Genomic DNA, 26,328 nt, shown 5'->3' with positions numbered 1-26,328 from the left:
CATATTATAAAAATAAGATAATTTCTCATTACTTAATTTGCATTAAATAATACAGAGTAAAATATGGCTAAGATTATAACTTATGAAGTAAGGTATATGGTAAAAGAGATGGTTATTCCTTCAGTAAATGTGTTAGGGGGAGGTATGAAGTGAATTCTGATGTATGACTTTGGGGAATAATTAGAAGCAACATGTATGAAAATCAGAAATAACATTTTTCCTCATGATCAAAATTTTCATATGTATTTAATGAAAACAAAAAATATATACTGCTAAAAGCAAATCAGATAGGCAGTTAGCATATAGTTTTATATTTGCAAGTAGAAAATATTTTATACAATGAAATGAAGTTCATTAAATTTTATGTAAATATTTTAGAATATGAGTTGATAAAATAGGTTTTAGCTAACTTATTGAATAATAAACACTGTCTTAGTCCCTTTATGCTGCTATAACAGAATACCTGACAATGGATAATTTATAAAGAACTTAAATTTATTTCTCACACTTCTAGAGGTTAGGAGTCCATGAAAAAGGTGCTGCCAGGTTCAGGCGTCTGGTGAGAGCTGCTCTCTTCTTTCCAAGATGGAGCCTTGCTGCTGCATCCTTCAGAGAGGAGGAATGCCATGTCCCCACATGGACAACAGTGGAAGGGCAAGAGGGGCCAAATGCTGCATGAAGCCTCTCATAAGGGCCTTAATCCTATTCATGAGGGAGAAGCCCTCATGGCATAATCATCTCTTAAAGGCCCCACCTGTTAATACCATCCCATTGACAACACTTGAATTTTGGAGGAGACACATAGCAAACACTAAATCTGAAGTCTGAAAGAACTCAATTTTTATTCACAGGATTTTGCCCATGATATCATTTTTTAAAAAACTCAATTTCATTTAAAATAAACTTTGTTATCTATATTGTTTTTCTTGTTCAAAAAGGCTGTTTTGTTTTAAGCTAACAATATGTTATAGCATGTCCTAGGGGTTGATGCTAATAACTGGGGGAAAAAAGTGCCTCTGCTTAAATGTTTTAAAAAATTGGTGAAACAGCATTTTGGACTCCTGGAGGATCCTTTACTCTTTTTACTACAGAAGTACCCAGTGGACGATCTTTGTACATTATTCTTCACCTTGTTTGAAGACCTCTGTACTAGTCATGAGATAAGGATGTGATGTAAACTGTAACAATGGGTTAGGAGACTGATTGGAGATATTTCTAAGCTATACTCTAAAGGGACTTAGTGGGTCATTAGACACTGGAGTGAAAGATGAGTCAAAAATAATTAGGATTTTCAACTTAAGCAGTTAAATAGATTGTGATGCTATTTATTACATAAGAAACAAAATAATCAGCAAGTTTTGGAAAGAGGATGGAATTCTGTTTGCCTATAGATCTTTAATGTGGAAATGTTCTAAAAGTCTGGAGCACTAAAGAAAGGTCAAAGATATGGTTATAAATTTGGGAGACTTTAGTATATAGGTGGATGATACTATCTAAGGGAAAGTTTTTAACCAAGAGAGGAATAAATCTGATGATGAGACCTTGGGAAACCTTCAATTTAGAAGAGGCAGAAAAGTAGCAGTAGTGTTGGGAAAGTATAATTGAAAACAAAATCTCCCAACCCAGAAAACCTTTCCACAAAGACAGAAGAGAAGGAAAACAATTTTATGATTAAGCATTAGAGCAGGATGTGATGTGTATCACAAGCAGTCCCCTAAGAGATTTGCAAAGATAGAAGGAAATCTCACCCTTTTATATAGCCAACCTGATATAACCCCTTTCATTCAAGTTCTTAGCATAAACAGTAACTAGTCCTCAAGTAAGAAGACGTGACAGCACTACTTATCACATACGTAGTTTATTCTAAATTCACTTGGTAATTGGACTGACTTTGCTAATTGGCTTTATACAAAGGAAAAATATACTTTTCATATCTTCATGACAGGAGATAGTTTTGCAGCTTGGAAAGAGGCTCCTGCTGAAGTTAGGCTTCTACTCTCCCACAGAAACTGGGAGTAAGGGCGCTATCTTCCTTGATGACTGTATTCCAAAGAGATAGTTACAGGTTCTTGAAAAACACATTCATGGGTCATAAAACTGGCAAGAGGCTTTGAAGCAAGAGATTTTTAAAAGATTTACATACATTTCAAAAAGACAAAGAATTTACAAGTTTTCTGAATGCTCTAAGAACAAAGAAGGGTCTTCTTATTTTCAACGGGGGGAATTAATTTTGTTTCTTTTTAAATTTGTATTTACCCTTACGTAAGTGATAGAACAGACAGAAAAAAACAGCTGTGGAAATGTGCGGGAAATTACAATGAGTGCTATATGAAAACCAGAGGAACAGCATTATTTTGCAAGGAGTGAGGGAATAGTGCTGTCTTCAAGAACATTACGTTCCCCTTGTGGAATAAAACTAACATACATTTGATAATAACTAGATATGTAAAATTTGTAAAGACTAAATATAAAAAGAATATAGCATTAGGATGTTTAATTATGTAGTATGGACTCCCAGTACTATAGGAATTCAATGGCCTGAGGGCAATAAGACCTGCAGTAGGCAGGGAAGGATTTGTGGAAATTAGGAAACTTAAGTGGGATTTTGAAGGAGAGATTAAATCTATATAATTCACATTTTTAATCTCAGCAGTCTAAAACACATCTCTGTAGCTCTCTCTATAATAAAGACAAACTTAGCAATGGAACCACGATACTCACAGTCCACTGGGCCAAAACTTTCCCTTGGATAGTGTTAATGCTTGAGTGAACAATGACACCATTGCTGTGACTTTTTACTTTCTGTATTCCTTCTCATAGTCACCCTCTTCTGATTAACAGGTTCTTTCTTTTATAGCTTTAAGTCTTGCCTTGGAACCCTTTTTTTCTCCAGGATACTTATATGGATTCATTTAAAGCTTAACTTGCAAAGAGCAGCTTATTTTCACTTCTTAGAAGGTAGTCTGCGGTTAACCTTGGTGCTGTCTACAGAGACAAAAATAAATTTCTTTGGATTTTAGTTATCTTTCTATGTGAGAGATTCCCGAGACCACCCCCAGGTGGACGATTTGCTAGGAAGACTCACAGGACTCAGCACATATCCATATTTATGGTTATGATTCATTATAGGGAAATAACACAAAGCAAAATTAGGCACTCTCTGCCTGGCACATACTAAAGTTACAGACTCCCAGAAGAAAAGTAGATGTTAGCATAAACCGTATTGTTTGTACAAACAATCTAGGCATGGTGAGTCACTCTTATTTAGGGAATTGTGGAATCCCTCCTGAAATCTAAGTTCACTGGTGCCAGGCAAAAAGGCCCTTTTAATCATAGAAGCCTCAGGCCTGCTGTGATAACTCTTTTCTCTGCGCGTTTTTTTTTTTTTAATTTATACAATGATTTGCAGGTAAAATCAAGAGTCCACATACCAAGTAAGTGTCTTTTAAATGTTCTTCATATATTACAGGTATGCTCCAGAGTCACTGACAGAGAGCAAGTTTTCTGTGGCCTCAGATGTTTGGAGCTTTGGAGTGGTTCTGTATGAACTTTTCACGTACATTGAGAAGAGTAAAAGTCCACCAGCGGTCAGTGTGCTTTTTATTTACTTTCAGTTTTTTGTTTGTTCGTTTGATTTTTATAAATTTATGGGGTACAATTTTGCTACATGCATACCTTGCATAGTGGTGAAGTCAGAGTTTCTAGGGTATCCACCACCTTAATAACATACATTGTACCCCCTAAATAATTTCTCAGCATCTACCCCACCAATGGCTCACCCTTCAAAGTCTCTATTGTTTATCATTCCACATTCTACGTTCACGTGTATACATTATATAGCTCCCACTTATAAGTGAAAACATGTGGTATTTGTCTTTCTATGGCTTATTTGTTTCGCTTAAGATAATTACCTCCATCCATGTTGCTACAAAAGACATAATTTCATTCGTTTTTATGGCTGAATAGTATTCCATTTTGTATGTATACCACATTTTCTTTATCCAGTCATCCACTAATGGACACTTAGGTTGATTCCATGTCTTTGCTTTTGTGAAGAATGCTGCAATAAACATACAGGTGGAGGTATCTTTTTGATACAATGATTTCTTTTCCTTTAGGTAGATACCCCGTAGTGGGAATGCTGGATCGAAACGTAGTTCTATTTTTAGGTCTCTGAGAAATCTTTATAATGTTTTCCATAGAGGTTCTACAAATGTACATTCTCACCAACAGTGTATAAGAGTTCCCTTTTCTCCACACCCTTGCCAACATCTGTTATTTTTTCTCTCTCTCATTTTTTTTTCCATTCTGACTGGAGTAAGACATACCTCACTGTGGTAATTTTTTCTCTTTTTTTTTGTCATTCTGATTGGAATAAGGCATATCTCACTGTGATTTTAATTTGCATTTCTCTGGTGATTAGTGATTAGCATTTTTTCATATGCCTCTTGTCATTTTGGGTGTCTTCTTTCGAAAAATGTCTATTGATCTCCTTTGTCCACTTTTTAACACGATTACTGGGGGGTTTTGGTTGAATTTCTTGAGTTCCTTATAAATTCTGGATGGTAGTTCCTTGTCAGATACAAAGTTTGCAAATATTTTCTCCGATTATGCAGGTTTTCTGTTCATTCTGTTGATTATTTATTTTGCTATGCCAAAATTTTTTAGCTTAATAAAGTCTCATTTGTCTATTTTTGGTTTTGTTGCCTAAGCTTTTGAGGTCTTTGCCATGAATTCTTTGTTTATAAACTCATTTCCATTAAAGTTGTCTCTAGGTTTTTTTCTAGTATTTTTATAGTTTCAGATCTTATAGTTAAGTCTGTAATTGATCTTGAGTTAATTTTTGTATATGGTGATAAATATGGGTCCAGTTTCATTCTTCTGCATATGGCAATCCAATTTACCAGCACCATTTATTGCAAAGGGTGTCCTTTCCCATACTGCCCAAAGCAATCTGCAGATTCAATGCAGTTCCTATCAAAATACCAATGTCATTTGTTCACAGAATTAGAAAAAATAATCCTAAAATTCATATGGAACCAAAAAGAGCCCTAATAGCAAAAGCGATTCTAAGCAAAAAGAACAAAGCTGGAAGCATCACATTACTTGACTTCAAATTATATTATAAGGCTACAGTAACCAAAGCAGCATGGTACTGATATAAAAAACAAACACGTAGATCAATGGAAAAGAATAGAGAACCCAGAAATAAAGCCACATATTTATAGCCAACTGATCTTTGACAAAATCGACAAGAACATACATTCAAGTTTTGTTTTTTAACATGAGAAAGGATTTATCCAAAGAATAGTAAGCCTAGGACTCATTTTAGCGCTTTTATTGCTTATTTTTAAGGCAGTATCCAACAAAATAACCCCAAACTTATTCATAAACTAGCTTCAATGTTTAAAAAGGGGGTATTGGGAAACTAGTTAGTAAAGTCTCTTAATATTACTTTTATTAAATCCAGTAAGCTCATTCATTCTAGGAATTATTGCATAAGTTAAAATGAACCTTCCAAAGTAATTTTTCTCTTGGTCATCATAGAATTTTTTTTAATATGGAAAAGTATGAAAAAATAAAAATCATTGCCAATGCAATTACTCAAAGAAGACCACCTTAATATTGTGGTATGTTACCTTTCAGGCTTCTTTTTATTTTGTGTATAAAAGTATATACAAAAAAGTATATAAAACTTTTATAACTTTTATAAAAGTTCACTTATATAAATATATATTATTTTATAAAATTAAGGTCATACTGTGCAGTTTGCTCTCTTGCTGTTTCATGAAGTATTACAGCAGGGGTAATTGACTGTATTAGAAAAATGTACTGCAAATATGTTTTCTAATTGCTGAGTAGCATTCCATCATAAGGCTATATATGTCTGAACAATCATTTTCCATTCTTCAGTCTTTTAAGTAACATTTCAGTGAACATAGTGAACATCCTCATGCATATTTATATTTATCTCTGATAATTATATTAGAATAAAAGTACAAGTAAAAGTTATGAACTATTTTAAAGATTTTTTAATTCCAAAATGCTTTCTAGAGAAGCTGTGCCAGATTATATCTCAACAGCAATGCATAGGGATGTACATTTCAACCATTTGCCAGTATTGGTTATTATATTTTTATGTACTTTTGCCAAGTTGATACGGGAGAAGTTATATATATTTTAATTTCAATTTTTTTCTTTTTTTTATTATTACACTTTAAGTTTTAGGGTACATGTGCACAATGTGCAGGTTTGTTACATATATATACATGTGCCATACTGGTGTGCTACAGCCATTAACTCGTCATTTAGCATTAGGTGTATCTCCTAATGCTATCCCTGCCCCCTCGCCCCACCCCACAACAGTCCCTGGAGTGTGATGTTCCCCTTCCTGTGTCCATGTGTTCCCCTTGTTCAATTCCCACCTATGAGTGAGAACATGCAGTGTTTGGTTTTTTGTCCTTGCGATAGTTTGCTGAGAATGATGGTTTCCAGTTTCATCCATGTCCCTACAAAGGACAGGAACTCATCATTTTTTATGGCTGCATAGTATTCCATGGTGTATATGTGCCACATTTTCTTAATCCAGTCTATCGTTGTTGGACATTTGGGTTGGTTCCAAGTCTTTGCTATTGTGAATAGTGCCGCAATAAACATACGTGTGCATGTGTCTTTATAGCAGCATGATTTATAATCCTTTGGGTATATACCCAGTAATGGGATGGCTGGGTCAAATGGTATTTCTAGTTCTAGATCCCTGAGGAATCGCCACACTGACTTCCACAATGGCTGAACTAGTTTACAGTCCCACCAACAGTGTAAAAGTGTTCCTATTTCTCCACATCCTCTCCAGCACCTGTTGTTTCCTGACTTTTTAATGATCGCCATTCTAACTGGTGTGAGATGGTATCTCATTGTGGTTTTGATTTGTATTTCTCTGATGGCCAGTGATGATGAGCATTTTTTCATGTGTCTTTTGGCTGCATAAATGTCTTCTTTTGAGAAGTGTCTGTTCATATCCTTCACCCCCTTTTGATGGAGTTGTTTTTTTCTTGTAAATTTCTTTGAGTTCATTGTAGATTCTGGATATTAGCCCTTTGTCAGATGAGTAGATTGCAAAAATTTTCTCCCATTCTGTAGGTTGCCTGTTCACTCTGATGGTAGTTTCTTTTCCTGTGCAGAAGCTCTTTAGTTTAATTAGATCCCATTTGTCAATTTTGGCTTTTGTTGCCATTGCTTTTGGTGTTTTAGACATGAAGTCCTTGCCCATGCCTATGTCCTGAATGGTATTGCCTAGGTTGTCTTCTAGGGTTTTTATGGTTTTAGGTCTAACATGTAAGTCTTTAATCCATCTTGAATTAATTTTTGTATAAGACGTAAGGAAGGGATCCAGTTTCACCTTTCTACATATGGCTAGCCAGTTTTCCCAGCACCATTTATTAAATAGGGTATCCTTTCCCCATTGCTTGTTTTTGTCAGGTTTGTCAAAGATCAGATGGTTGTAGATATGTGGCATTATTTCTGAGGGCTCTGTTCTGTTCCATTGATCTGTATCTCTGTTTTGGTACCAGTACCATGCTGTTTTGGTTACTGTAGCCTTGTAGTATAGTTTGAAGTCAGGTAGCGTGATGCCTCCGGCTTTGTTCTTTTGGCTTAGGATTGACTTGGCAATGCGGGCTCTTTTTTGGTTCCATATGAACTTGAAAGTAGTTTTTTCGACTTCTGTGAAGAAAGTCATTGGTAGCTTGATGGGGATGGCATTGAATCTATAAATGACCTTGGGCAGTATGGCCATTTTCACGACACTGATTCTTCCTACCCATGAGCATGGAATGTTCTTCCATTTGTTTGTATCCTCTTTTATTTCATTGAGCAGTGGTTTGTAGTTCTCCTTGAAGAGGTCCTTCACATCCTTTGTAAGTTGGATTCCTAGGTATTTTACTCTCTTTGAAGCAATTGTGAATGGGAGTTCACTCATGATTTGGCTCTCTGTTTGTCTGTTATTGGTATATAAGAATGCTTGTGATTTTTGCACATTGATTTTTGTATCCTGAGACTTTGCTGAAGTTTCTTATCAGCTCGAGGATATTTTGGGCTGAGGCAACGGGGTTTTCTAGATATACAATCACGTCATTTGCAAACAGGGACAATTTGATTTCCTCTTTTCCTAATTGAATACCCTTTATTTCCTTCTCCTGTCTGATTGCCCTGGCCAGAACTTCCAACACTGTGTTGAATAGGAGTGGTGAGAGAGGGCATCCCTGCCTTATGCCAGTTTTCAAAGGGAATGCTTCCAGTTTTTGCCCATTCAGTATGATATTGGCTGTGGGTTTGTCATGGATAGTTCTTATTATTTTGAGATATGTACCATCAATACCTAATTTATTGACAGTTTTTAGCTTTGAAGCGTTGTTGAATTTTGTCAAAGGCCTTTTCTGCATCTATTGAGATAATCATGTGGTTTTTGTCTTTGGTTCTGTTTATATGCCGGATTACGTTTATCAATTTGTGTATGTTGAACCAGCCTTGCATCCCAGGGATGAAGCCCACTTGATCATGGTGGATAAGCTTTTTGATGTGCTGCTGGAATCGGCTTGCCAGTATTTTATTGAGGATGTTTGCATCAATTTTCATCAAGGATATTGGTCTAAAATTCTCTTTTTTGGTTGCGTCTCTGCCAGGCTTTGGATCAGGATGATGCGGGCCTCATAAAATGAGTTAGGGAGGATTCTCTCTTTTTCTATTGATTGGAATAGTTTCAGAAGGAATGGTACCAGCTCCTCCTTGTACCTCTGGTAGAATTTGGCTGTGAATCCATCTTGTCCTGGACTTTTGTTGGTTGGTAAGCTATTGATTATTGCCACAATTTCAGATCCTGTTACTGGTCTATTCAGAGATTCAACTTCTTCCTGGTTTAGTCTTGGGAGGGTGTATGTGTTGAGGAATTTATCCATTTCTTCTAGATTTTCTAGTTTATTTGTCTAGAGGTGTTTGTAGTATTCTCTGATGGTAGTTTGTATTACTGTGGGATCGGTGGTGATATCCCCTTTATCATTTTTTATTGCGTCTATTTGATTCTTCTCTCTTTTCTTCTTTATTAGTCTTGCTAGTGGTCTATCAGTTTTGTTGATCTTTTCGAAAAACCAGCTCCTGGATTCATTGATTTTTTGAAGGGTTTTTTTGTGTCTCTATTTCCTTCAGTTCTGCTCTTATTTATTGCCTTCTACAAGCTTTTGAATGTGTTTGCTCTTGCTTTTCTAGTTCTTTTAATTGTCATGGTAGGGTGTCAATTTTGGATCTTTCCTGCTTTCTCTTGTGGGCATTTAGTGCTATAAATTTCCCTCTACACACTGCTTTGAATGTGTCCCAGAGATTCTGGTGTGTTGTGTCTTTGTTCTCGTTGGTTTCAAAGAACATCTTTATGTCTGCCTTCATTTCGTTATGTACCCAGTAGTCACTCAGGAGCAGGTTGTTCAGTTTCCATGTAGTTGAGCGGTTTTGAGTGAGTTTTTTAATCCTGAGTTCTAGTTTGATTGCACTGTGGTCTGAGAGACAGTTTGTGATAATTTCTGTTCTTTTACATTTGCTGAGGAGTGCTTTACTTCCAACTATGTGGTCAATTTTGGAATAGGTGTGGTGTGGTGCTGAAAAAATTGTATATTCTGTTGATTTGGGGTGGAGAGTTCTGTAGATGTCTATTAGGTCTGCTTGGTGCAGAGCTGAGTTCAATTCCTGGGTATCCTTGTTAACTTTCTGTCTCATTGATCTGTCTAATGTTGACAGTGGGCTGTTAAAGTCTCCCATTATTATTGTGTGGGAGTCTAAGTCTCTTTGTAGGTCACTAAGGACTTGCTTTATGAATCTGGGTGCTCCTGTATTGGGTGCATACATATTTAGGATAGTTAGCTCTTCTTGTTGAATTGACCCCTTTACCATTATGTAATGGCCTTCTTTGTCTCTTTTGATCTTTGTTGGTTTAAAGTCTGTTTTATCTGAGACTAGGATTGCAACCTCTGCCTTTTTTTTGTTTTCCATTTGCTTGGCAGATCTTCCTCCATCCCTTTACTTTCAGCCTATGTGTGTCTCTGCACGTGAGATGGGTTTCCTGAATACAGCACACTGATGGGTCTTGACTCTTTATCCAATTTGCCAGTCTGTGTCTTTTAATTGGAGCATTTAGCCCATTCAAAGTTAATATTGTTATGTGTGAATTTGGTCCTGTCATTATGATGTTAGCTGGTTATTTTGCTCGTTAGTTGATGCAGTTTCTTCCTAGCCTTGATGGTCTTTACAATTTGCATGTTTTTGCAGTGGCTGGTACCGGTTGTTCCTTTCCATGTTTACGGCTTCCTTCAGGAGCTCTTTTAGGGCAGGCCTGGTGGTGACAAACTCTCTCAGCATTTGCTTGTCTGTAAAGTATTTTATTTCTCCTTCACTTATGAAGCTTTGTTTGGCTGGATATGAAATTCTGGGTTGAAAATTCTTTTAAGAATGTTGAATATTGGCCCCCAAATCTCTTCTGGCTTGTAAAGTTTCTGCCAAGAGATCCGCTGTTGGTCTGATGGGTTTCCCTTTGTGGTTAACCCAACCTTTCTCTCTGGCTGCACTTAACATTTTTCCCTTCATTTCAACTTTGGTGAATCTGACAATTATGTGTCTTGGAGTTGCTCTTCTTGAGGAGTATCTTTGTGGCGTTCTCTGTATTTCCTGAATCTGAATGTTGGCCCGCCTTGCTAGATTGGGGAAGTTCTCCTGGATATTATCCTGCAGAGTGTTTTCCAACTTGGTTCCATTCTCCCTGTCACTTTCAGGTGCACCAATCAGACGTCGATTTGGTCTTTTCACATAGTCCCATATTTCTTGGAGGCTTTATTCGTTTCTTTTTATGCTTTTTTCTCTCAACTTCCCTTCTCACTTCATTTCATTCATTTTCCATCACTGATACCCTTTCTTCCAGTTGATCGCATCAGCTCCTGAGGCTTCTGCATTCTTCACGTAGTTCTCGAGCCTTGGCTTTCAGCTCCATCAGGTCCTTTAAGGACTTCTCTGCATTGGTTATTCTAGTTATCCATTCATCTAATTTTTTTTCAAAGTTTTTAACTTCTTTGCCATTGGTTTGAATTTCCTCCTGTAGCTCGGAGTAGTTTGATCGTCTTGAAGCTTTCTTCTCTCAATTCGTCAAAGTCATTCTCCCTCCAGCTTTGTTCCATTGCTAGTGAGGAGCTGTGTTCCTTTGGAGGAGGAGAGGCGCTCTGCTTTTTAGCGTTTCCAGTTTTTCTGCTCTGTTTTCTCCCCATTTTGTAGTTTTATCTGCCTTTGGTCTTTGATGATGGTGTTGTACACAAGGGTTTTTGGTGTGGATGTCCTTTTGTTTGTTAGTTTTCCTTCTAACAGACAGGATCCTCACCTGCAGGTCTGTTGGAGTTTGCTAGAGGTCCACTCCAGACCCTGTTTGCCTGGGTATCAGCCGCAGTGGCTGCAGAACAGCAGTGGCTGTAGAACAGCGGATCTTGGTGAACCACAAATGTTGCTGTCTGATCATTCCTCTGGAAGTTTTGTCTCAGAGGAGTACCTGGCCGTGTGAGGTGTCAGTCTGCCCCTACTAGGGGGTGCCTCCCAGTTAGGCTGCTCAGGGGTCAGGGACCCACTTGAGGAGGCAGCCTGCCCGTTCTCAGATCTCCAGCTGTGTGCTGGGAGAAACACTACTCTCTTCAAAGCTGTCAGACAGGAACATTTGAGTCTGCAGAGGTTACTGCTGTCTTTTTGTTTGTCTGTGCCCTGCCCCTAGAAGTGGAGCCTACAGAGGCAGGCAGGCCTCCTTGAGCTGTGGTGGGCTCCACCCAGTTCGAGTTTCCAGGCTGCTTTGTTTACCTAATCAAGCCTGGGCAATGGCAGGGGCCCTTCCCCCAGCCTCGCTGCCGCCTTGCAGTTTGATCTCAGACTGCTGTGCTAGCAATCAGCGAGACTCGGTGGGCGTAGGACCCTCTGAGCCAGGTGCAGGATATTATCTCCTGGTGTGCCGTTGTTTAAGCCTGTTGGAAAAGCACAGTATTAGGGTGGGAGTGACCCGATTTTCCAGGTGCCATCTGTCACCCCTTTCTTTGACTAGAAAGGGAACTCCCTGACCCCTTGCACTTCCCGAGTGAGGCAATGCCTCTCCCTGCTTTGCCTCGCACACAGTGTGCTGCACCCACTCTCCTGCACCCACTTTCTGGCACTCCCTGTTGAGATGAACCTGGTACCTCAGATGGAAATGCAGAAATCACCCGTCTTCTGCGTCACCCGTGCTGGGAGCTGTAGACCGGAGCTGTTCCTAATTGGCCATCTTGGCTCTACCCCTTCCATTTCTTTTCTTAATGTGATTGACTGTTGCACTTCTTTTCTTAATGTGATTGCCTATATATTTGTTGGGTGTTTAGGGTGGGTATGTATATATGTGAATTATCTCTTCTGTGCTTTGCCTATCTTTATATTGGTAATTTTTTTTCCCAATTTATAAGAGCTGTGTATATTGAAAATAAGTAAATGATGTTTAAATATTTTCCTACCTTATAATTCAGATTTTAATTTTATAAACTTTGACATATGAAAGTTTTCTTTGTTGCATTTATGCTTATTCATTTTTTCTCATATTCTCTTTTATATTCAACTTTTTATTTCAATTGAAATGTAATGTGATAAAAATATGAGTTTTTTAACAACAAAAATCTCAAAGGAAATATGTTTTTAGTTCATGTGTTTTGAGCCCTTCTCAGGGGATTTTTGTTGAGTTTATTACAGCTATGGAAACAGAAATGATAGAAGTTCCATATTTAACAGCCTTATGTTTTTGATCCTAAAAGTAGTCTGTTTTGAAAAGGTTTGAAAACATACAAAAGCACATGTATACTAAATTTTTCCCATTGAGTGGAGGAAATTGAGAAAGAATTTTGCTACAAATTAAATGTACAAAAAATATTGAAAGTGGGTTTGTTTTAGGAATTTATGCGTATGATTGGCAACGACAAACAAGGACAGATGATCGTGTTCCATTTGATAGAACTTTTGAAGAATAATGGAAGATTACCAAGACCAGATGGATGCCCAGATGAGGTAACAATTTTTTTTTTAATCCATGGTAATCATGCGTTTTCTTTTACTTTTTACTCAAGGACTTTAGTTCACTTCCTGAAATTTAATTTGCGGAGCTTCGATAAACAGCATAATCAGATGACTGTGGAACAAGCCATGGTTATGACATGTGCCCTGTATTGAAAATTACTGTCTTCCACCAATTAAAAGATGGCCCTTAGTGTTCATTTAATTTTGGTTTATTTTCTCCTTTACAGATTTATATGATCATGACAGAATGCTGGAACAATAATGTAAATCAACGCCCCTCCTTTAGGGATCTAGCTCTTCGAGTGGATCAAATAAGGGATAACATGGCTGGATGAAAGAAATGACCTTCATTCTGAGACCAAAGTAGATTTATAGAACAGAGTTTTATATTTCACATTGCTGTGGACTATTATTTCATATATAATTATTATATAAATCATGATGCTAGCCAGCAAAGATGTGAAAATATCAGCTCAAAACTTTCAAAGTTTATTAAGTTTTTCTTCATGAGGCCACCAGTAAAAGACATTAATGAGAATTCCTTAGCAAGGAATTTTGTAAGAAGTTTCTTAAACATTGTCAGTTAACATCACTCTTGTCTGGCAAGAGGAAAAAAATAGACTTTTCAACTCAGCTTTTTGAGACGTGAAAAAATTATTATGTAAATTTTGCAATGTTAAAGATGCACAGAATATGTATGTATAGTTTTTACCACAGTGGATGTATAATACTTGGCATCTTGTGTGATGTTTTACACACATGAGGGCTGGTGTTCATTAATACCGTTCTCTAATTTTTCCATAGTTTATCTATAATTACTTCACTATACAAACAAATTAAGATGTTCAGATAATTGAATAAGTACCTTTGTGTCCTTGTTCATTTATATCACTGGCCAGCATTATAAGCAGGTGTATACTTTTAGCTTGTAGTTCCATGTACTGTAAATATTTTTCATGTAAAGGGAACAAATGTCTAGTTTTATTTGTATAGGGAATTTCCCTGACCCTAAAGAATACATTTTGAAATGAAACAAACTTACAAAGATATACTCTATTTTCTTATGGTTTCCCTTGTATCTATTTGTGGTGAATGTGTTTTTTAAATGGAACTATCTCCAAATTTTTCTAGGACTACTATGAACAGTTTTCTTTTAAAATTTTGAGATTAAGAATGCCAGGAATATTGTCATCCTTAGAGCTGCTGACTGCCAATAAGATTCTTTGATCTCTGGGATTTATGCTCATGAACTAAATTTAAGCTTAAGCCATAAAATAGATTGTTTTTTAAAAATGGATAGCTCATTAAGAAGTGCAACAGGTTAAGAATTTTTTCCTAAAGACTGTATATTTGAGGAGTTTCAGAACTTTGCATTGCAGTCATAGAAGAGATTTATTTCTTTTTTACAGGGGAAATGAGGTAAATAAAAGTATGCTTGTTAATTTTATTCAAGAATGCCAGTAGAAAATTCATAATGTGTATCTTTAAGAAAAATGAGAGCATACATCTTTTCAATTAAGTATAAGGGGTTGTTCGTTGTTGTCATTTGTTATATTGCTACTCCACTTTAGACACCATACCTAAAATAAAATATGGTGGGTTTTGTGTGTGTGTGTGTGTTATTTATACAAAACTTAAAATACTTGCTATTTTGATTAAAAAGAAAATAGTTTCTTACTTTATTTTTAGTGGTATGTTCTACTTTTTTGAAACTTGTACTGAAGACTTCTGATTTTGGGTTGAAGGGAAGGAAAAGGAAGAAATGTTTTTTACATTCATTATACTTAAAGCATTTTAATAGTTCTGGATGCAGAAATCATCTAAAATCACAGTGAATTAGATTTTAAAAAAGATTTTAGATTTTTTTGAAAATATAATTTTTATTTAATTTGTAAAGACTCCTCAAGGATTTGTATATGCAACACAGTTAAGAGATCTTCCATTTTACTACCTTTCAAGTGAAAAATAGCCTATCACACAATATGCTTGATTTCAGATTTTCATACTAAAACTTAACTACATATTTAAAAGTAGGTTCTTATCAAGGGTCTCTAACATTGTTTTTTAAAACAAGATGTGAACTAACTTTTCTTAAACAGTTTTTTAAATGCTTCATCTTTTAGTTTTATATAAAGAATCCCACATGTACATTCTTATTTTTAGAATGGGATTACTACCTTATTATAAAATTCCAAGTTTCCAAGAAACTTCTTTTCATTGAGGCTTCGTAAAGTTTTCCATTTTGATTCTGACTACACATAAAAATAAGCTAACCCTGTAGTTAGTTATTAAGTTGGTTCTGTACAAGAAACAGGTAAGTAATTATTGTACCAGTTAATGCCAAAATATTTTTCACATTAATATTCTTCAGAAACAAGGGTAAAGGTATTCTTAGAATTATGCAATTCTATAACTATTCCAGTATGTTCAGTTATACAATCTTTAAATAACTGATTTTCTTTTTTCATGGGTACTTGTTTGGAAAATAGTCACTTTTTCACACTATTTATATATGCTGCCAGTAACACTATAATTTGCTATGGAAGAGTGTTCTTTTAACCTAAGACTTCTACTTTACAGTCAAGTGTAATTTTCATCACAACTTCTGGTACTTAAATTTTCTTTAAACAGCTACAAAAGAGTTAGAAAATACCTACAGTTCTATATCTGTAGAGCCAATCTCGATGGTGGGTGTGGCATTATGTGCTCAATTTATTGAGTCTATGTTAATTTCTTTAGCATGTTCCCCCTAAATTGAAATAGTGATGTAGTAAATATTCAGAAGTGATTTTCTTTTGCATTTTTACCTAACCAAGGAAACAGGCCACACACATTGGTTTAGGGATGTTATGATAGCTTACCTTCCAGTTTTTAAGAAACGCTTCCTACAACTGCTGTCAACCACTGTACTGTCTTTAATGAACATTGTTGTATCCCATCCTAATTCTTGTATTGAAATTATTTCTCATGAAAGTTTCTCTAATATTTCTAATGAAAATTTCTCTAATTTTGGGGCATAATTTACTAAGAATCAGTTTGCTGTATATTAGAATAAATAATAACAGTAAGTCAGCAGGATTATCCAAACAAAAGACTAGGTTTTATGAGATAAGCTTGATTTAAGAAAAAAACGAAGTATGAATATCAGAAATACTGTGTGTTTACTCTCAGATTTTAGTTGGTTGGATTTAATATCAACATAACTAGCTGCTAAGTGTTTCCTAATTCTGACAGTGATATTAGATTTCAAAATGACACAGAGAGAACTGAAAAACTACATCAGTCAAATTCATATATGTATATCATATAGCCTTTAACTTTTTACATTAATCATATTCTTAGTAAAATGCACATTGTATACCTAAATATTAAAATATTTACTTTTATAATCTTACCTTTTATTTTATTATAATATAAATAAAATTCTTCTTAGGTTAAAAAATTAATTTCAGTTGTGTTTATGCCAGATGGCATTGCTTAGTTGGTACAAGCTCTCAATATGTTTCACTCTTTTTTATAGTCTTTCACATTTATAAGAAAAAGCCTTATCTCCAACTGAAACACCAGTCTTAACTAATACAGTTTTAAAAGCTGTTAACGATCATTATCTATTATTAGGCCTTTATTTACATAGCAAATTGCTTAACATTTTATTTTGAATATAACTATAACAGATTTTTAAAATGACACCTTTAAAAGAGCTCTAAGAGTCCCTGTTCTAGTTATTTGTATTATAAGCTTCTGTGAATGTTTTAATTTTAATACCAGTAGTAGGAAGATATATGGCAGTAGAAGCACTCATATACATGCTATTTATTGAGGTAAAGTAAGTTATCTTTGAGCAGTGTGAACAGACAGAAGCATACCTTTTAGATCTGAACTCTTGGTAAATGACAAATAGATCAAGGTGGTATGGAAAAATAGTAGAGCAGGCATATTATAGAGACAACAGGCAGCTAAGAAGGCAAATTATCAGTTGAAGATGATAAGACCTTGTCAAAATAAGCACTAAAAACACAAAGTGTGAAATGGAAAAATCTGTTATCAGTTATTTATCTTTTCAAACACAGTTGTATACATAGATAAAAATGTTTAGGTGCTTTTCATACACAGATAATTAAGTATATGGTATTTAATAATAAACAAGTTTAAGGTCCTTCAAATACTTGAGGTATATATTATGGAAACTCAGAGTATGAATTTTCTAGGAGCATGGAGTATAAGATTCTGAGTTGGAATTTATTTACTGAAATGAAAAACAATGAAGTTAAAGAAATCAGAGATACTAAAGCAAATGGAAAGATAAACCTAACAAGGCACTCAATAATGAAAATACTTAGTGGAATACTACTTGAACTATACATATCATACTTTCTTCCTCTGCTTAATAATTTTGTTGAAGGCTGTTATTACAATGAGCTTTTATTGGCTATCCTAAATTTTAGGTATATTAGAACAAAATTTATTATTATGTCCTTAGTAACATTTAAGATGCCTCAATTTTTTATTAGAGAAAAAAAGTTATTTACAGAATCAAAGACTTCATCTTGCCCTTCCTTCCTTCCCTCCTTCCTTCCTTCCTTCCTTCCTTCCTTTTTCTTTCTTTCTCTTTCTTTCTTTCTTTCTTTCTCTCTCTCTCTCTCTCTCTCTCTCTCTTTTCTTTCTTTCTTCCTTTCTTCCTTTCTTCCTTTCTTTCTTTCTTTCTTTCTTTCCCTCCCTCTCTGGCCCAGGCTACAATCTACTCCACTTGCTGCTGCCCGCGCCGCGGACTGCCTGGGACTGCCGGCGCGCGCCACCGCTGCCTGCCTTTTCTCCTTTGGATGCAGGCACACGTTCGCCATCTTGGCCACGCTGGTCGCCAGCTCCTGACGCCGAGTGCTCTGCCCGCCTCAGCCTCCCGAGGTACTGGGACTACAGACGGAGTCTCGCTCACCCAGTGCTCGGTGTTGCCCGGGCTGGAGGGCGGTGGCGTGGTCTGGCCTCGCGGCAGCCTCTACCCCCCGGCCGCCTGCCTTGGCCTGCCAGGGTGCTGGGATTGCAGCCCCTGCCCGGCCGCCGCCCCATCTGGAAGGTGGGGAGCGCCTCTGCCCGGCGGCCCCGTCTGGGAGGTGAGGAGCACCTCTGCCCGGCCGCCCCGTCTGGGAGGTGAGGAGCGCCTCTGCCCGGCCACCCCGTCTGGGAGGTGAGGAGCGCCTCTGCCCGGCCGCCCCGTCTGGGAGGTGAGGAGCGCCTCTGCCCGGCCACCCACCGTCTGGGAAGCGAGGAGCGCCTCTGCCCGGCCACCCACCGTCTGGGAAGCGAGGAGCGCCTCTGCCCGGCCACCCACCATCGGGGAAGCGAGGAGCGCCTCTGCCCGGCCACCCACCGTCTGGGAAGCGAGGAGCGCCTCTGCCCGGCCACCCACCGTCTGGGAAGCGAGGAGCGCCTCTGCCCGGCCGCCCCGTCTGGGAAATGAGGAGCGCCTCTGCCCGGCCACCCACCGTCTGGGAAGTGAGGAGCGCCTCTGCCCGGCCACCCATCGTCTGGGAAGTGAGGAGCGCCTCTGCCCGGCCGCCCCGCCCGGGAAGAAGTGAGGAGCGCCTCTGCCCGGCCGCCCCGCCCGGGAAGAAGTGAGGAGCGCCTCTGCCCGGCCGCCCCGTCCGGGAAGAAGTGAGGAGCGCCTCTGCCCGGCCGCCCCCGTCCGGGAAGAAGTGAGGAGCGCCTCTGCCCGGCCGCCCCGTCCGGGAAGAAGTGAGGAGCGCCTCTGCCCGGCCACCCATCGTCTGGGAAGTGAGGAGCGCCTCTGCCCGGCCACCCACGGTCTGGGAAGTGAGGAGCGCCTCTGCCCGGCCACCCACGGTCTGGGAAGTGAGGAGCGCCTCTGCCCGGCCGCCCCGTCTGGGAAGTGAGGAGCGCCTCTACCCGGCCGCCCCGTCTGGGAAGTGAGCAGTGCCTCTGCCCGGCCGCCCCGTCTGGGAAGTGAGGAGCGCCTCTGCCCGGCCACCCACCGTCTGGGAAGTGAGGAGCGCCTCTGCCCGGCCACCCACCGTCTGGGAAGTGAGGAGCGCCTCTGCCCGGCCACCCACCGTCTGGGAAGTGAGGAGCGCCTCTGCCCGGCCACCCACCGTCTGGGAAGTGAGGAGCCCCTCTGCCCGGCCACCCACCGTCTGGGAAGTGAGGAGCGCCTCTGCCCGGCCACCCACCGTCTGGGAAGTGAGGAGCGCCTCTGCCCGGCCACCCACCGTCTGGGAAGTGAGGAGCGCCTCTGCCCGGCCACCCATCGTCTGGGAAGTGAGGAGTGCCTCCGCCCGGCCGCCCCGCCCGGGAAGAAGTGAGGAGCGCCTCTGCCCGGCCGCCCCGTCCGGGAAGAAGTGAGGAGTGCCTCTGCCCGGCCACCCATCGTCTGGGAAGTGAGGAGCGCCTCTGCCCGGCCACCCACGGTCTGGGAAGTGAGGAGCGCCTCTGCCCGGCCACCCACGGTCTGGGAAGTGAGGAGCGCCTCTGCCCGGCCGCCCCGTCTGGGAAGTGAGGAGCGCCTCTACCCGGCCGCCCCGTCTGGGAAGTGAGCAGTGCCTCTGCCCGGCCGCCCCGTCTGGGAAGTGAGGAGCGCCTCTGCCCGGCCACCCACCGTCTGGGAAGTGAGGAGCGCCTCTGCCCGGCCACCCACCGTCTGGGAAGTGAGGAGCGCCTCTGCCCGGCCACCCACCGTCTGGGAAGTGAGGAGCGCCTCTGCCCGGCCACCCACCGTCTGGGAAGTGAGGAGCCCCTCTGCCCGGCCACCCACCGTCTGGGAAGTGAGGAGCGCCTCTGCCCGGCCACCCACCGTCTGGGAAGTGAGGAGCGCCTCTGCCCGGCCACCCACCGTCTGGGAAGTGAGGAGCGCCTCTGCCCGGCCACCCATCGTCTGGGAAGTGAGGAGTGCCTCCGCCCGGCCGCCCCGCCCGGGAAGAAGTGAGGAGCGCCTCTGCCCGGCCGCCCCGCCCGGGAAGAAGTGAGGAGCGCCTCTGCCCGGCCGCCCCGTCCGGGAAGAAGTGAGGAGCGCCTCTGCCCGGCCGCCCTGTCTGGGAAGTGAGGAGCGCCTCTGCCCGGCCGCCCCGTCCGGGAAGAAGTGAGGAGCGCCTCTGCCCGGGCGCCCCATCTGGGAAGAAGTGAGGAGCGCCTCTGCCCGGCCGCCCCATCCGGGAAGAAGTGAGGAGCGCCTCTGCCCGGCCGCCCCATCCGGGAAGAAGTGAGGAGCACCTCTGCCCGGTCACCCATCGTCTGGGAAGTGAGGAGCGCCTCTGCCCGGCCACCCACCGTCTGGGAAGTGAGGAGCACCTCTGCCCGGCCGCCCCGTCTGGGAAGTGAGGAGCGCCTCTGCCCGGCCGCCCCGTCTGGGAAGTGAGGAGTGCCCCTACCCGGCCACCCCGTCTGGGAAGTGAGCAGCGCCTCTGCCCAGCCGCCCCGTCCGGGAAGAAGTGAGGAGCGCCTCTGCCCGGCCGCCCCGTCCGGGAAGAAGTGAGGAGCGCCTCTGCCCGGCCGCCCCGTCCGGGAAGAAGTGAGGAGCGCCTCTGCCCGGCCGCCCCGACCGGGAAGAAGTGAGGAGCGCCTCTGCCCGGCCGCCCCGTCCGGGAAGAAGTGAGGAGCGCCTCTGCCCGGCCGCCCCGTCCGGGAAGAAGTGAGGAGCGCCTCTGCCCGGCCGCCCCGTCTGGGAGGTGAGGAGCGCCTCTGCCCGGCCACCCATCGTCTGGGAGGTGAGGAGCGCCTCTGCCAGGCCACCCATCGTCTGGGAGGGGGCGAGGCGGGTTGATCACTTCGGACTAGGAGTTCGAGACCAGTCTGGCCAACTTGGCGAAACATGAAGAATACAACAGACAAACCAACCAACCAACTCAATGACAACAAAACAGGTCTACCCTGGAGTCATACTCTAATTTTTTCTATTTTCCTCCCTTTCTGATCCTTTATCCCACTTTCTTTTTCTTCGTCTTCCTTCTCCCTCTTCTTTGTCAAATAGAGGATTGAGTTATTATCACTGATCCATATAAAGTCCCTCTCTCATTTATTTTAACTCCCACCCCCATTTCTATTCCCCGACTTCCCATGTGCAACCTTCCTAATATGTTTGATGCGCATCTTTTTGTTTGTATGTATTTTTAGAAAATGTTTATTGTAAAAAAAAAAAAAAAAAAAAAAAAAAAAAAAAAAGACTTCATCTTGATTTTTAAGAACAAATAGCTGGGGGAGGAAAGATGGCCTAATAGGAACAGCTCCGCTCTACAGCTACTAGCGTGAGCGACGCAGAAGATGGGTGATTTCTGCATTTCCAACTGAGGTACCGGGTTCATCTCACTGGGGAGTGCCAGATGTTAGGTGCAGGACAGTGGGTGCAGTGCACCGTGCGTGAGCCAAAGCAGGGTGAGGCATCGCCTCACCCAGGAAGCGCAAGGGGTCAGGGAATTCCCTTTCCTAGTCAAAGCAAAGGGTGACAGACAGCACCTGGAAAATTGGGTCACTCCCACCCTAATACTGCACTTTTCCAACAGGCTTAAAAAACAGCACACTGGGAGATTATACCCCACACCTGGCTCAGGGGGTCCTACACCCACAGAGTCTCACTCATTGCTAGCACAGCAGTCTGAGATCAAACTGCAAGGCGGCAGCGAGGCTAGGGGAGGGGCGCCCGCCACTGCCGAGTTAGTTGTTCGATTAGGTAAACAAAGCAGCCTGGAAGCTCGAACTGGGTGGAGCCCACCACAGCTCAAGGAGGCCTGCCTGCCTCTGTAGGCTCCACCTCTGGGGGCAGGGCACAGACAAACAAAAAGACAGCAGTAACCTCTGCAGACTTAAATGCTCCTGTCTGACAGCTTTGAAGAGAGTAGTGTTTCTCCCAGCACACAGCTGGAGATCTAAGAACGGGCAGGCTGCCTCCTCAAGTGGGTACCTGACCCCCGAGTAGCCTAACTGGGAGGCATCCCCCAGTAGGGACAGACTTACACCTCACATGGCCGAGTACTCCTCTGAGACAAAACTTCCAGAGGAACGATCAGGCAGCAGCATTCGCGGTTCACCAATATCCGCTGTTCTGCAGCCACCAACTGCTGATACCCAGGCAAACAGGGTCTGGAGTGGACCTCTAGCAAACTCCAACAGACCTGCAGGTGAGGGTCCTGTCTGTTAAAAGGAAAACTAACAAACAGAAAGGACAGCCACAACAAAAACCCATCTGTACATCAACATCATCAAAGACCAAAGGTAGATAAAACCACAAATATGGGGAAAAACAGAGCAGAAAAACTGGAAACTCTAAAAATCAGAGTGCCTCTCCTCCTCCAAAGGAACGCAGCTGCTCACCAGCAATGGAACAAAGCTGGACGGAGAATGACTTTCACGAGAGAAGAAGGCTTCAGACGATCAAACTACTCCGAGCTACAGGAGGAAATTCAAACCAATGGCAAAGAAGTCAAAAACTTTGAAACAAAATTAGACGAATGGATAACTAGAATAACCAATGCAGAGAAGTCCTTAAAGGACCTGATGGAGTTGAAAATCAAGGCACGAGAGCTATGTGAAGAATGCAGAAGCCTCAGTAGCCGATGTGATCAACTGGAAGAAAGGATATCAGTGACGGAGCAACAAAATGAATGAAATGAAGTGAGAAGTTTAGAGAAAAAAGAATAAAAAGAAACGAATAAGGCCTCCAAGAAATATGGGACTATGTGAAAAGACCAAATCTACATCTGATTGGTGCACCTGAAAGTGACAGGGAGAATGGAACCAAGTTGGAAAACACTCTGCAGGATAATATCCAGGAGAACTTCCCCAATCTAGCAAGGCGGGCCAACATTCAGATTCAGGAAATACAGAGAACACCACAAAGATAATCCTCAAGAAGAGCAACTCCAAGACACATAATTGTCAGATTCACCAAAGTTGAAATGAACGAAAAAATGTTAAGATGCAGCCAGAAAGAAAGGTCGGGTTACCCACAAAGGGAAGCCCATCAGACTAACAGCTGATCTCTTGGCAGAAACTCTACAAGCCAGAAGAGAATGGGGACCAATATTCAACATTCTTAAAGAAAAGAATTTTCAACCCAGAATTTCATATCCAGCCAAACTAAGCTTCATAAATGAAGGAGAAATAAAATACTTTACAGACAAGCAAATGCTGAGAGATTTTGTCACCACCAGGCCTGCCCTAAAAGAGCTCCTGAAGGAAGCACTAAACATGGAAAGGAACAACCGGTACCAGCCACTGCAAAAACATGCCAAAATGTAAAGACCATCAAGGCTAGGAAGAAACTGCATAAACTAATGAGCAAAATAACCAGCTAACATCATAATGACAGGACCAAATTCACACATAACAATATTAACTTTAAATGTAAATGGGCTAAATGCTCCAATTAAAAGACACAGACTGGCAAATTGGATAAAGAGTCAAGATCCATCAGTGTGCTGTATTCAGGAAACCCATCTCACATGCAGCGACACACATAAGCTCAAAATAAAGGGATGGAGGAAGATCTACCAAGCAAATGGAAAACAAAAAAAGGCAGGGGTTGCAATCCTAGTCTCATATAAAACAGACTTTAAACCAACAAAGATCAAAAGAGACAAAGAAGGCCATTACATAACGGTGAAGGGATCAATTCAACAAGAAGAGCTAACTATCCTAAATATATATGCACCCAATACAGGAGCACCCAGATTCATAAAGCAAGTCCTTAAGTGACCTACAAAGAGACTTAGACTCCCACACAATAATAATGGGAGACTTTAACACCCCACTGTCAACATTAGACAGATCAACGAGACAGAAATTTAACAAGGATACCCAGGAACTGAACTCAGCTCTGCACCAAGCGGACCTAGTAGACATCTACAGAACTCTCCAACCCAAATCAACAGAATATATATTTTTTTCAGCACCACACCACACCTATTCCAAAATTGACCACACAGTTGGAAGTAAAGCACTCCTCAGCAAATGTAAAAGAACAGAAATTATAACAAACTGCCTCTCAGACCACAGTGCAATCAAACTGGAACTAAGGATTAAGAAACTCACTCAAAACTGCTCAACTACATGGAAACTGAACAACCTGCTCCTGAATGACTACCGGGTACATAATGAAATGAAGGCAGAAATAAAGATGTTCTTTGAAACCAACGGGAACAAAGACACAACATACCAGAATCTCTGGGACACATTCAAAGCAGTGTGTAGAGGGAAATTTATAGCACTAAATGCCCACAAGAGAAAGCAGGAAAGATCTAAAATTGACACCCTAACATCACAATTAAAAAAACTAGAGAAACAAGAGCAAACACATTCAAACGGTAGCAGAAGTCAAGAAATAACTAAGATCAGAGCAGAACTGAAGGAAATAGAGACACAAAAAACCCTTCAAAAAATCAATGAATCCAGGAGCTGGTTTTTTGAAAAGATCAACAAAATTGATAGACCGCTAGCAAGACTAGTAAAGAAGAAAAGAGAGGGGAATCAAATAGATGCAATAAGAAATGATAAAGGGGATATCACCACCGATCCCACAGGAATACAAACTACCATCAAAGAATATTATAAACACCTCTATGCAAATAAACTAGAAAATCTAGAAGAAATGGATAATTTCCTCAACACATACATCCTACTAAGACTAAACCAGGAAGAAGTTGAATCTCTGAATAGACCAATAACAGGATGTGAAATTGAGGCAATAATCAATAGCTTACCAACCAAAAGAAGTCCAGGACCAGATGGATTCACAGCCGAATTCTACCAGAGGTACAAAGAGGAGCTGGTACCATTCCTCCTGAAACTATTTCAATCGATAGAAAAAGAGGGAATCCTCCCTAACTCATTTTATGAGGCCTGCATCATCATGATACCAAAGCCTGGCAGAGACACAAGCAAAAAAGAGAATTTCAGACCAATATGCTTGATGAACATTGATGCAAAAATCCTCAATAAAATACTGGCAAACTGAATCCAGCCGCACATCAAAAAGCTTATCCACCATGATCAAGTGGGCTTCATCCCTGGGATACAAGGCTGGTTCAACATATGCAAATCAATAAATGTAATCCAGCATATAAACAGAACCAAAGACAAAAACCACATGATTATCTCAATAGATGCACAAAAGGCCTTTGACAGAATTCAACAACCCTTCATGCTAAAAACTCTCAATAAATTAGGTATTTGAAACCATTTATGAGGTAGCTGAAGAAGCTAAGTCCAAAGAGTTTAGCTTGACTTGCTCACATCACAGATCTGCTCAGGAACACAACCAGGTAGAGCCCAACTCTTCTGATTCTGATTAATGCTCTTTATACAACAACATGATAAATTATTTTATTTTTAAAGAAGTGAGCTTAGGTTGTAAACAAACCACAAACTTTAATCATTTAACAAATCTTTTTTGAAAGCTTGTAGTGAACATGGCACTGCTAAATACTTTTGGTGAACAAAAATGTGTCAGATGTCCTTTCAAGGGATTTTTAGTTGAAAGTAGACTGAAATGTATCTTTAGAAAGCACTACAAAGATGACTTGCAAATAACTAGGAAAAAACCCAGAACATTAAATAGTACATTTCTAAAAAGAAGTTTATTCTGATGAATTTACAGAAGAAAATGACAGGTAAAATTGAAGCAGCATCAGTTATGCATTTAGCAAATATATTTAACCTATTTAAGTCAGATCAATAACCTGGGAAATATTAACCTAGAATCAATACTGCAAAACCATTTTGTATGAAAGTGAATGACACCAACTAAAGCCATATATAAGAACATTCACAGCTATCAGCTCAGAACTCTCAGGCAGAACTCATATTTTTTCCAAAAAACAGCCTCCATCCCTAATGTACCTAATCATAATAATGACACCACACTTATATTAGTCATCAGAGCTCAGAAACCCTGAGTAAAAACTTTTGACTCATTTTTATTACTTGCACTTTCTTTCCATTCTCTTTCAATGCTTCATCAGTCCCTTCTTTTACACTCCCCCATAATTTTGTGTTGTGATTATTATGATAACCTTCTAATTAGTCTTCCTGCCTTCTCTCATTAGTTTTGCACATCACTATTAGGTCATTCTTCCCATAGCACTATTATAACCATGTCATTCTTTTGCTCAAAAGCTTTCCAACTTTCTCCATTTCCTACAGGATAAAGTCCAACATCCCAGACTGTCACGAGTGGCAGAGCCAGATATTAACTTCAAAAGGAAGGAAACCTGGGGTAGGGCTTGACTT

At 40.9% G+C, this 26,328-nt stretch overlaps 2 protein-coding genes across 8 annotated transcripts in view; one reads left to right on the top strand and one right to left on the bottom strand.

Annotated features, from left to right (window-relative positions):
• JAK2 (Janus kinase 2) overlaps window positions 1-14,704 on the top strand; it is a 150,118-nt gene extending 135,414 nt beyond the window's left edge. For all 7 annotated transcript variants that reach the window (XM_063609183.1, XM_055294317.2, XM_063609179.1 and 4 more), the window contains 3 exons: window positions 3,470-3,587; window positions 12,979-13,092; window positions 13,329-14,704. In XM_063609183.1, coding sequence (XP_063465253.1) covers window positions 3,470-3,587; window positions 12,979-13,092; window positions 13,329-13,436 — 340 coding nt within the window. In that variant the 3' untranslated portion in view covers window positions 13,437-14,704. The remainder of the gene's footprint in view (window positions 1-3,469; window positions 3,588-12,978; window positions 13,093-13,328) is intronic.
• The window catches only part of INSL6 (insulin like 6), a 113,329-nt gene that overhangs the window by 34,065 nt on the left and 52,936 nt on the right, over window positions 1-26,328 (bottom strand). The window lies entirely within an intron of this gene.

The sequence above is a fragment of the Symphalangus syndactylus genome, chromosome 9 (genome assembly GCF_028878055.3).
Source record: "Symphalangus syndactylus isolate Jambi chromosome 9, NHGRI_mSymSyn1-v2.1_pri, whole genome shotgun sequence".
Taxonomy (NCBI): domain Eukaryota; kingdom Metazoa; phylum Chordata; class Mammalia; order Primates; family Hylobatidae; genus Symphalangus; species Symphalangus syndactylus.
The sequence above is the reverse complement of the archived record's forward strand: the minus strand, read 5'-3'. Positions and strand labels throughout refer to the sequence as shown.